Below are 13200 nucleotides of genomic sequence, written 5' to 3' on the forward strand. Positions count from 1 at the left end.
CTTCAGGAGAGTCACATTGCAGTTTAGCCATCCTATACAGCCCAGTTTAATCTCAACAGGCTTATGAATTGATAGCATGATAACCTATAAATACACACTACAAGTAATTCACTCAGTTACAGTGCAAGAAAATATTCAGACATACTTGAATTATTCACATTTAATGCACTTTTCATAAAAAAAATGTTTTTACAAGCTCAACTTCACACTGTGGCTTTAATGGTAATGTTAGGTCCTTTTTACGTAATGTTTTCAAGTGAAAATGCAAAACGTTTGTTACATTGCGGGTGTCTGTTTACATGCTCGGGGCCACTGGAAATGCAACTTTTTGAAAAGAGCTCTCAAGGTGGAACTTTTTGAAAATGCTACGTTTACTACAAAAACAAACAACGGCACCTACTGGTGGCCATACACGAGAACTTCATTGTTTACAGCGTTTCTGCTGTTTTCATGTAAATAGGCATCGTTTGTCAAAGCATTGCCATCCAAACACAAAACTTCTGTGAAATGGAAATACAGGAAATGACGCGTTTTCACTTGTCATGCAAATGGTGTCTTAGTTCACTGAAAATAAGGCAGCAAACTTTCATTGTTGTTGTGTGTTTTGTGTCTCAATCTTGCCTTATGTCTTCTCTCACTGAAGTCACAGAGTGGGTGGATGGATGGATGGATGGATCAATTCATAGTTTTATTAGACACATAACAATAAGGTTGTATCAGAAAAATATGGTCCCAACTCTGCTTATAATGTGATATTTCTTTCCAGAAACAAGCAGTTAATATAGGCCATTTAAAGCCTTTAAAATATTTTCTTTATGAAAATGTATTTAAACAACACATTACATGTTGAATTAACCCAATTTGTTCTACTGCATTTGATATTTTACAATGAAGACATTCAAAGTTGGATTTACTTTAATATGAGCAATAATGAAACTGTTATGACAGAAAAACAACAAAAATGTCAACTGTTTAAAGAGGACACTGCACCCTCAGAAAGTAAAGTACAAGGAAGTTAACAGATCATCCCACCACCACAAAACAAAGTGCTAAATGTGAAAGAAGGAACAAAGCAACAACAACAACAACAACAACTAAAAACTGTAGAAAACCCTACAATGTGCTGCCTGAAACCTTCGAGCTAAAGTTAAGTTCTGCGTCCGCTGTGATCATAAACAGGAAGACAGATCCTGTCAAAGACACTGCTGCTGTTCTTAAAAGACAATACCCCTGGTACAGCAGCACAGGGAAACGCAGGCAGCAGCAGCAGCAGCAGCAGCTGCTCGGAGTAATGGACAGAAATGAATTCTTTACCCCTCGGCAGAAAAAAAAAAAAAAGGAAAACAAAAGCATGCTCTAGAAATAAAATTGACTTTATATGTGACAGTTAACAAGTCGGGGGAGAATCATCATGGAGCAGGCACGAGCCGGGATGGCTCACAGCGAGGGCCTGGGATTTGGAAATGTCAGCAGATGTAGGTCAGCAACTTGCAGTCCCACCAGAGATGGTCAGCAGCGTCAGACCTGAGCCGGCACTGCAGCTCGACACTCAGCACTCTGTATGCTGGGAGGATTTCTACATGATCTGCAAGACTACATTCCCGAGGATATCCATAGACGCGTGTTGGAAAGAGCAAACCACACACAAAAGGATTTATAAAGATGAAGCGATGTGGAAAATCACTGTGTTGGAACTTTCTTTGAAGCAAATCTCGAGCCAAACGTAGAGCTGACAAACAAGACACGGGTAGTAGGCGAGGTAGTAAAAGTAGATAAATAAATAAAAATAAAGGAGCATTCAACTCATTTTTGCGGACCACTCTTGGCATTTCTGACCAACTATCATGCCAACGCAACAACTAAAAGCAATCTGGAGGTGGATCCCAGAGGCCCGGCGCTACAGACAGGGAAGCTTTTAGATATGTGAGCAATAGTTTTGACGCCTACGCAGTCTACTCCTGTCTCCATCGCTGTGTGGTAGCTTGCTTACCAAAGGAGATCACTGTACTATCACAAGGCTTGGCTTAATAAACAGAGGAACATAAGAAAGCAGATTCACAGGAATGGGAAGAGAGAGAAAACACAATCTGGCGAGAGCTTAGCTCAACAAAGCCCCCAATGCTCTCAGGACTCAGCGCGCTATCAAACTGGCTTGTCAGTGTGCTAACGATGATTCAGCCTCTCAACTCGCTGGCAAGTTAGAAAAACCTGCTCCACATTTTCTCCTGACTCTGGCTCCTTTTTATTGATGTTCAGAATGACTTTGTTTGCAACATCCAACGGCTCTCAGGCGCCTCCTGCACTGCTCTTCACACTCAGCCGCTCTCCCCGCATAAAGTTTAAAACCCAGCTACAGAAATATGCAGCAATTCAACAGCGGTTGAGCAACATTTTATAGAGATGGGTGGCAAATGTTTATTTGGAATTAATATAAAATTTTAACCTACGCATCCACCATTTCCCTGTTTTGGGATGTGAAACATTGAATGTCATTTTTGTGTCTATATGTCAACTGGTGCAATGCAAGTTGCTGAAAACTAGCACTTAATTACACCCAGTACATTTACTTTTTCTTAAGTCATGACGTTATTTTACACATTTGCTGAGATGTCAGCTCTGTGTGCATCGTGTCTGATGACTGTACAATAACATTTCTGTTATGACGGACTTGATATCACTGCAATCTTAAGTTGAAATTATACAGGGTGCCTTTTGTAAAGAAACCAGCCAAAGTGCAGGGTGTGACAATTTGCATGTAAGGACCTAAGAAGGGTACAGATCCATCATGAAACAGTAACAGCAAATGAAAGTCACGGTGAGCCAGCTGAGGAAGTGCATCCAGCACAATAACAGCAGCATCTTAGCTGAAGGCTGAACCGGGTTGCAGCATTTTTCCAAATAAGAAGCAATGATACCACAAATATTTTTGGTTGTGACATTGTATATTCTACATTAATCTAATAAATATAAACTCACCTTTTTTTTTGCACGATTTGTAGCAAAAACACAATTCTAAATCCATGAATGCGAATCTATAGTGTGTTATTTTCCAGGTCTATTAAAAGCAATATAAGGCTCTTTCATGTGAATCTAGCATTAGCTACTCAGTGACACCAGGTACGCACCACATGTAATCTTACAGTTAATAGCCTGAATTTCAACTACAATTCTTACGGTTTTCCATCTCTGCTTGTGGACTTTTTATGTCATGTTTACCAGTAATGAAATGGCTTTACAAGAGAGGGACATATATACAGTTCCCTAAGATGAAAAAACTCTGCATTAGAGGGTTAGATCCCACTCCAGTCCCTCCTGATAAATCATACGCTGGAAACCAATTTGAAAATTTGAAGAAAAAAAAATTCATTAAAGATTAAAATCATGCGTTGTGAATGAAGGTGAATAAAGGCTGGAAAAAAATAAAGGACAAACACCAACACCAGCACAATTCATAGTGAGTGGATGAAGCGCAGCACACGGTGCAGTAGCGTGTGTAATGTGATTGTCCGCACTTTGTATTCAACTGTGCTCGAGAGCAGTGTGGGGGGTGGGGAGGGGGGGGTTTCAAGCAGGCGGCCCTTACAAGAAAATGCATTTAAAACAATGAAACCTCAGTCAGCCAGACTCGAGAGTCACGGCAGTCAAATGAACTGAGCTGAGAAAACAAACATCCATTGTTAAAGTTGCATCTTTTGTCCACACAAGCCTTCGGCAAAGTCAAACATTTTAACAAAGCGTTTTAATTGCATGCTCACAGGAAGCCTGCGAAGATCCACTGCATGTGGATTGGATTGTACGCTGTTTTTAATTATTGTACGCTGCAGAACAAAAAAAAAAGTGGTGTGGAGGACAGATCCAAGGGCTTGACGCCATCTGCCACACGCCGTTGCTGCAGTGGATGAAATGGTAACTGAAGCCTTTTGTACTTGGGAGACGAGATGCCGGAGAAACGGCTGGTGTCCCTATAGAAACCGATCCAGTCTTCCTGCACACATAAAGGTGCAAATGCAAAGTGTAATGTCATATTTCTCGGGCACGGATCCATTATTTTCACTACGCCGTTGCTTTTTCTTTTTTTTTTTTTTTTTGGGCACTTCTCTGGCTCTGGAGGATCCTGCATGTGCCGAGGTGTGCTGAGCACAGCAGCAGCTGGGGATGTTTATTCAGATCAGATGGCGCGGGGTAATTTTGGTAGCATTTTGGCATGGAACTCTCCTGTGGCTCCACCTGCTTTAATTGGCGGCGGCACAAAGTTCTTCATCTTGTCCACATTTGAAAACTATCAGAGCTACATTTTTAATGAGACTGAAGCCGAGTTTGCATTGACTGGCTTCCTCTTGGTAATACATTCTTACAAATGTCAGTACTTTTTTGAATGTTTGGTGTCCCACCGTTTTTGTCTGATTATTTAAATATGTTATTTAACTTTGGGATTTAACTACTCTACAGTATATGTAAATATTTTGGATCCGTCCATCCGTCTGTGTGAGGATTAAACCCGGTGAGAGTTGCGCTCTGACCTCGCTGCATCTTTTCTGTAACATATTGTCATAATGACGTCTTCGGAGCCGATGAGCAGGACGAGGACGGGTTGTACTGGTCACTGGCTAAAATTAGCTTCCCTCGCCTATGAGTGATTGTCACAAAAGATATTAAGAAAAGTCTACGTTCACACAGATATTTGTTTGCCACTCGCACATCAGTGAGGCTGCATCTCTGTCAGAGTGAAAGCAGTCCTGTGAAGAGTCGTGAAAATAGAAAAATAATCAAATAAAAACTTCTGCCATCAAAACTCCTTTAGTGTCAGCACCAATTCAGTAATCCAGGCTTTCTGAATACTGATTATTTCATTAATAATTCATCGTCTCATATGATCTAAACCTTGTCACTGCCATTTTGTTTTATTCATAGAACAAAACAGTTTTCCTCCTTTTTTTCTCTTACATCAAATCACTTTATTTTAATAACTTTAGTTAAGAAAAGCAACGATCAAGACTGAGTCTAAGTCGGGACAGTGTCTTACTTTCCGCAGTCCTCCTGGGACTACTCGACGAGTCCCTCTGAGCGCATTAACTGTTGACTGAACTGTCTGCCTTGTCACAAGGAGGTGATGTGCATTTCATACCTTTTTTTAGCCTTTCTGGGTCAATAACCCTGAGCTTTAATTTTCATCCGTAAATAAAACTTTAAAGCTTATTTATTCCTACTAAAAATATATCTCACCCCAACTTCCCACAGTGACAGATCACATGTATTAATAGCGTTGATCCCATCTTCACCTTGATGCCTTTCTGAAACCTGTTCAGTTGTCGTGAGCATGGCTTTTATGGGGGATTTAGATTTAGATTTCTAAATACTGGAGGTATATCGAGCTTCTCATTCTGTATGCAAAGCTTGCCCTGGGTCACAGGGAGGTGAAGGCTATCCCAGCATGCATGAAATATCCCTGCTGGAGCTATACGCATATTATTTCTGAGACTTCCAAGTCTTGCATTATTAAAGCCCTGAAAAAGTAAAATTCATAAAGACAACAAAAATCCATCCCGCTACTTTCCATCTATAGCACTACGCAGTCGAGAGGAGAAAAAGTGTCCAGTTCAGCGAACTTGTTCAGTATTACTTTGAGAGTAAGGTGGAGTCAGCCAGTTTTCATCATCATTGTAGGTCTATGGATTGTGCCAACTTTGATTCATCATCTCCACCGTGAGGATTAAGAGAAATGCAAAGATGCACAATAACGACTGTTAAAGGGAGCCTCGACGTACGTCTTGAGGCGCTCCCTACAAAGAATATTCTAAATAATTTTAAATGCAGAAAATAGCTCATTTAAGCAGTACTGATGCTGAGAAGGACGGTTCATCTTAAGTCCAGACAGAGAAGTAAGTCTGTCATGGGACATAAATAGATCAAATGCAAAAATAAAGGGGCGGAATTCGGACGTTTCTGGACGTCAAACTTACCTGAGCCCATATAAAACGGTGCCGTCAGGGTGCAGTCGGATCATCCGGTTTTTGACTGTCACACCATGAAGAAAGGACTTCTTGTCGTTAAGGAAGTAGGTGTCCGGGAGCCAGAGCTGGTCTGCTACACGGTTGTCCAGAGTCAGGTTGAGGTTCAGCTCACCATAAGCCAAACGTTTGTCTCGCCAACTCTGCTGGAAATACATTGTGATGGTATAGTCCTGAAAAAAAAAAAAAGACATGATAATATAAATATTCCTCTTTATTCTTCTCCTTTTTTTTTTGCTGTAGGTGCTATTGAGTTTATAACTTCACCCGTTCGTACACTCTTTATGGATAAACAACAAAGAAACAGTGTCAGGGAGAAAGAAGCAACTTTCAGTCAACTTGGACATTTGTGCTCACGGCCAGAGACGCAGGATGAACAACGAAAACAGTTAATGCAGCTAAAACTGAGAAAACAGCTGCAACGACTACAGCAGCTAAAATAGCCTTTAACAATTAAAATGAGAACAACTATAGCTTAACAAGATTAAGATGACTAAAACCTCTATAACCGAATGGTGGGAGAAAATGGTGCGCAATCTGACTATACATTTTAGCGTACCTTTGTTTTCACCTGACAATAAAAAAAAGTTGAAACTAAAACCTCTATAACTGTTGAAACAACTAACGTCAGTTAAAGAACTAAAATGGTTTAACAGGAGTATAGGACCACAAACTGGCAAAAAAAGCTAAAATTGTAAAAAAAAATATCAGCAGATTTGAATTAATCTTCTTAAATTGCAAAATTGCAAGTATATATAATTAGTACCACTATATGTTTACGTTTAAGTGCACAATAGAATAGAATAGAATAGAATAGAATAGCTCTTGCCTATATTGATGTTGTGTGCTAATTCAGAGTGTAAGCAATTAAAGTGTTTGTAATTCATAAATTGTGATCACAGCATGGATCTTTCTTTGATGAGATGTGGTCGGTAAAATTCTTCAGTACGATCTCAATCACTTCAGAAGTTATAGCACAAGAACAAAGTGGTGCATACCGAAACAACTAAGAAAAAAAAACCTCTCACTTTATTTGATGCTTTGCCACAGAATCACATTAGAGAAATTAAAAAAGGGTAGAAACAGGGCTCACGTCGATGTGTTTGTGTTAGAAATAAATTAATGCATCAATGATGATCACACCAGGGAAATTGTTTAACATGTCAGATAGTGTGGAGAAAGGAAAAAAGAAAAAAAAAAAAAAGGTGCGTGGCTCAGCATTTGCAGAACCAGAGAGAACAGGATTGGGACACCAACAAATAGAGCTGTAGCAGTACTTTCTGCACAATACTGGATCTAAATGGAAAAGCGCTCAAGTGGAGATATAATGTCTGTCAGCTAGTGCATCATCGCCCCTGTAGTCAGAGGCCTGCGTCGGTTGCTGCGTCATGAAAAACACACACGAGCACGGCGGCTACATGTGAAAACTACACATTAATAAAAAATCACATCTGCGCAGTTAAATAACACAGTTAGTCACACTTCATCCAAGCATGATGCATATTAAGATACCTAGTAATAAGCTATGTTTGGATTCATTATTCATGAAAGAAGAACAAATGCACGGTCACATAAAATCACTTAACAAGCACTGAGCTATACTAATGATACGCAATTCTAATCCTCTGATTGAATTTGCCACGTTAAACCAACAATCTCACATGCAAATTCAAGAATAGGCTTTGTACATTAATTTCTACTAAACACAAGAAAAGAAGAATCTTAACAACAATTTATTTGGCGGGGGAAGGGGGGGGGGGGGTTTCAATATAAAGACATAAAATAAATGTGTGAGTCACAGTCAGCAGCAGCTCCGAGGTGGCAAAAAAAAGAAAAGCCAAAAGAAGACAAACAGAGAAAGAAGTGAAGCAGAGGAAGGCTGCCGCACCATGTGGGAGGAGTGAGCTGCCGTCTGAGTGACGGAGTCACGCTGAGTGAAAGAAAGCCAGCGCTAAGAGACGAGAGAGAGTGACGTCACTCCTCAGACAGCGGCCATATTGCCTTCATCACTACCCAGGCCTGCATTTACTGACTGCCCTCGAGTCCCTGTCAGTGCAAAACAATAGAGCGCCTGCAGAGAGGAGGGAAGCTTTTCTCTTACTTAAATATCAGCAGCTCAACACAAAGAAGACCACGTGAAATGCTTCATTTACAGTGACAGCTGTGATAAATCCTCACGCGTCACTACTGACACTCGGGGTGCTCAACATATCACAGTCATTGTTCTCACAATCTCAACATGTGCAGTATACATATCTGTCTGAGCTGCGATAAATTGTGTCTCCAGCAACATGCATTCGTGCTCCACCAACTCAAATTTTAACTATGAAAGATAAAAGAAGAGTTGTAAATCACAATTGACTAATATTGTGTGGTTCATTGAAACATTGAACACAATTGGGAGCATTGATGACTTTATACCCGGTGGCCACAGACAACCGGGGCCCCGAGATGGAAGAGGTTCCCCCAGAGAGGTTCCAGCTCAATGTCAGTGACAACGATCTGGAACCCCCTTTTAGTTGGGTCCCGTTTACGTGACCACGTTTCAAGTGGAAACGCATCAGAGCGCTCTTTCTATTGCCTGCAACCTTCGTCCGCTTTGTTTTCTTTCATTTATTCTTGTGCTTCTGATTTCTGAGCTTCAGCCACAACGTATGGAAAATATCTGATGGGAGTCCATTTCTGCAGTCTCTTGAGCTGTGTCTGTATTTGCGCTCTAAAAAATAATAATGCGCTTTCCTCAATAGCAACTCTTAAGTATAAGATACTTTTGATGCGCCTTTATTTAAGAGTTTTACTTGTATTTCATTACACTAAGCATTGTCACTGTAGATGGACTCTTTCCCTCTCAATATGTGATCATGTTGTTAAGTATTGCAATAACGGTATAATTTGCACTGAATTCAAAACCCTTTTTACACAGATGACGTCTTTATCTGGTTTTTCCATCTCATGAACATGGGACAAGTGGAGAAGGTTGCTGACTTTGTTTTTTATGGTCATTTGTCCTTGATATTTGTGCTGTTGACTGTTTCCTTTGGGTTGCATATTAAAAAATCCTGTCATTTTTGAATTTGCAGACCATTAATGCACAGTGCATAGAAACAATGAATGGCAGTTCAACGGCTCCTGTGCGGTGTATTGTGCACCCCTGGAAGATTTTTAAGAGATAAAAGCAATTATTCAACACTGCAGATGGTTAAATAATATTGCTCAGATTTTTTCTTTTCACATTTTCAAAGTATTTTTTTTCTATTAGAAGATATGACATGTCCGACAGTGCCTGTTGCTGTTGTAATACAATGTTAACGCTCTCCAGTGAAGCAGCAGGGCGAAGGTGCTGCTCCCATCAGTGAATTTCACTGTTGCAAAGACAAAATCTGAAAAAAAATCCACAGAGATTTTAACTCACCATGTTTACTTCTGAGATGGAGTCGATACTTGCTATGTTGATGCTCATTCCTACGATGACTGGAGGACCTGAGGGAACAAAGAGAAACTGAATATCAGCGAAAAAAGATCAAACATATTGAAACAGAAACATCATTGTGCTGCTGGGCTTCAGGGAATTGATGGAGTAGTTGTGGTATTAAACTGGCAGGATGTCCACTCAGCCCGTGGTTTTCTAAGTGTGAGGTGGGAAGAATGTAGGTGTCAGGGAAATATGAAAATATTTGTTTTTAAATTTGAGAAGCGATCATGAAAAAAATGGGTAAATCCATTTTTACACCAAAAAGTTCAAAGTTTTTTTGTGAGGGTGTTTGGGAGAAGATTGATTGATTGGCTTTTAACTTCATAGGCTTATCACACACTGAAACACTAAAACAAAGATGGCAAGCATACAAGGTACAAATACACAATTCTAGAAACTCTACGAGGATAAGGAAAACAAAAAAATACCCAAAACTTCGAAATCGGGGGAAAATAAACACTTTAATGTAAAGCTAGTGATGTAACAATTGAAATAGTTTATTTCATTGAAAATTTTAGAGATTTTTATTGACATTTAGACATGATATATATGCAAATATATACACAACAGTTTAATAATATGGCTAAATTGTACCATATATCTCAAAAGTAGACTTAAAAATATCAAACTCACACTAAGAAATCTGTTTTCTTTGTATTTCCAGCTCAACCCAACTGTTAATGTTAAATAATAATAATATCCCATAATAGAAAAAGACATGAGGAAGTCAGGTATACAAACATATATTACTACTTCTATTCTCCTCTAACGATACATATTTCCTTTAATTTTGACCTCATGCAACAAGAAAACTAACATGTACATCGTCATAAAGAATTTCTAAACTTCCAAATGCAAAACCTTTCTCCTGATTGCAATTCAACTGGATTCTTCACTTCACTTACTCACTTAACTTGATGGTAAACCTCAAGTTGGCATGAATAAAAGACCAACATCAGATCTTTCTGCACGGATGAAAAAAAGATATTTCTGGACAAAGTGCAACATCAATCTATATGTGACTACTTCGTATGAGAGAAAAGTACCCCGGTGAGGTTCTATGCAAAACACAATGTAAAGCTTACGAAACAACACAGACAAAACGCACTCATCCATACTAATTTCCAGGCTAGCAAATTCATGTTCAGGAACAGGAAGAGCAAACCATGCCTCATTTACATGATTACAGGACATGATGTCGACATGTAAACAGCGATGCACAATGACTTCCTTACATGTGCAATAAACACTTAGCCTACTTCAGTAATCACACAACTTTAACTTTACATGGATCATCCAATCACGGCCATTATGCAGGCAGAGTTGTTGGGAACTTCAATCCCAGTGACTTCAATCTGTCGGCGTCAGTAATGCCGTTTTGATTCCAGCATCATTCTACAAACGCACAAAAAAAAAAGGCCAATGCAGACCTGCAAAGATTTCCGCTCACTCAACGTTTTACTTGTTTTTCTTCTTTCCCTTCCTCTCTATACCTGGCAACCCACCACTTGAGAAGCTGTTACCCCGTGCAGTGGCCTTTGGGAGCGAGCAGATTTGTTGCCACTATTTCCCGATGTTTTATTAATACATATTCTCTCCCTTTCCCTATACGTACACCTGAACACGCTTTCCAATTCCCTTCGTCTTCAAACTGTGTCACTTTTACTTTGCTTGATCAGGCCACGAAATATGAATTGCTGACACAGAAAACAGGGACGCTGCAGTGATTGGTTCGCGGGGGAGAGCTGAATCAGTATATTCTGATAATGTTCTGTGGTTTTATAGTGGAAATGGAATTTGCATAGGAATCATAAACAACACTGGAGCAGCTCTATTACACTGTACTTTACCACATCTATCATCATACTGGAAAAAAGGACAAAACCTACGACTTTCTGCTCACACGAGGACGAGCACTGGGTACAGAATGGCAATGATATTCACGCACATTACAACATCGCTGTCTTCCTCGGCCTCATTTCTCCTTGTGACTTTAGATTTATATCCATTTCAGTGACTCACTATAAATGTATAATAAACGGCATAGAAATAGACAACCACTATTGACACTGTCCCAATAGCTTTCCTATCTTTTCTGGATTGGTATGATTTCTGCTTTAATTAATGAGTATGAATGGTACTGTAGATGTTCAGCATGTAGAATCATTTAAATGGACGACACACCAATAGGGATAGCATGTTACCGGAGAGCTAAGTCATTTTCAATGTTGTGTATGCGGCAACACTAGCTGCGTTTATACGGTCACTTTTTGGTCAATCTGATTGAATTCTAGAAACAAATGGTCCCGTTTACATGAACACTGAATAACGTAATGCGGATGTTGTGCCACTTTATATGCACCAAGACGTGACCCAATTCATTCCAGTGGATCAATCTCGTAATGCTTTGTACTGTGACGTTTGCCATTTGTGACATTCAGAGAGTCCCACTTTACCTGAAAGCCTGCCAGTACCAAAAATTAAATTAGAGTCATTATGCTTGTGGTGTTTCTTTTTCATTTGTGTGAATTCAGCAATATTCGATGGAACAGAGGTAAAGTTCACCTTTCGTGAGTGGTCTGCCCTTCTGCATATTTTATTGTACATTGCCCTCAATTTTAACTTTTTGTTTTTGTTTTTTTGATTTCATTGAAAATCTCTGCGACACAAAACACACTACGTTCAAGAAAGCATCACCGATGGTCAACCTTCACAACTTTATTCATAGATTAAGAAGATTTTTGACCGTTTTCGAGAAATAATGTCATACTGACCTTTCAAATCTATTTTTAAAGTTAAAGTAGCACCAAAAGCTTCAAGAAGGAGTCATCACTAAGTAGGTTTCTTGAAAATGTTGCGAATAACGTGATAAAAATGGCACATTTCAGGGTAAGATACAGACAGTTATGGGCCGCCGTGACTCATAGAGGATTGGGTGATTTCTAGGTCCTGTTGATGGATGTGCTGCGCAAGTTCACAAAATAGCCTTTTTTTTTTCTTCCCTTCTTTGACCAGAAGAGATCTACTACTCCTCTTCTGACTCTCTTAAAATACAACACTTTGAAACGCAAAGAGATCTGAAGAAACAAAAAACTGACAGCTGCTGCAGACAGCAGGAGTCGTCAGGATGTTTATGGGTTGCAGACATGCACAGTTCAGAGCCTATAAGGATTTTTGACAATGTATAAAAAAAATTTAATAAATAAAAATCACAAATATAACTCTAATCTGTCCAAATATAATCATCAACCTAAAATAAAGACAATCAGTGCAGGAAAAGGTCATATGACTATGTTTCTGATTATAGGATATGGCTATAAATACACAGAAACCCAAGCAGTTAGTTTGCACTTTACCCTTACTAACTATAGCATGGAAATAACAATAGCAGACAACCACAAATCACATGTCTGCCAACAATTACTATGGAATCTGGATCTCATAGTGAACAGGAACAAAATAAACAGTTTGTTGTTGTTTTTTAACATGTATTAGTTTTTAGTGTAAACAGTTGTCTTGACTTGTATTCATGAAACAAATTCACTTTATTTATTTTTTTCCCCAAAAAGGTTTAAGGTCCACTTGTCCAATTTATGAAATCTGCAGTTGTGTACTGCAGTCAGGCATTAAAGTGTATCCTGGTACTTTGGAGCGAATAAAAAAGTAGAGCTGAAAGGGTCCAAGTAATGTAGAACCGAAGGCTCACTGACCCGGAGCAAT

General features: G+C 39.3%; 1 protein-coding gene across 1 annotated transcript in view; it reads right to left on the reverse strand.

The window, feature by feature from the left end:
* The window catches only part of gabrb4 (gamma-aminobutyric acid type A receptor subunit beta4), a gene marked incomplete at both ends in the record, with an annotated part of 55900 nt that overhangs the window by 12148 nt on the left and 30552 nt on the right, over window positions 1-13200 (reverse strand). The window contains 2 exons of the mRNA XM_080508782.1: window positions 5961-6181; window positions 9421-9488. Of these exons, the coding sequence (XP_080364908.1) occupies window positions 5961-6181; window positions 9421-9488 (289 nt within the window). The remainder of the gene's footprint in view (window positions 1-5960; window positions 6182-9420; window positions 9489-13200) is intronic.

This window comes from Blennius ocellaris (genome assembly GCF_963422515.1).
Source record: "Blennius ocellaris genome assembly, chromosome: 14".
In the NCBI taxonomy this organism is placed as follows: domain Eukaryota; kingdom Metazoa; phylum Chordata; class Actinopteri; order Blenniiformes; family Blenniidae; genus Blennius; species Blennius ocellaris.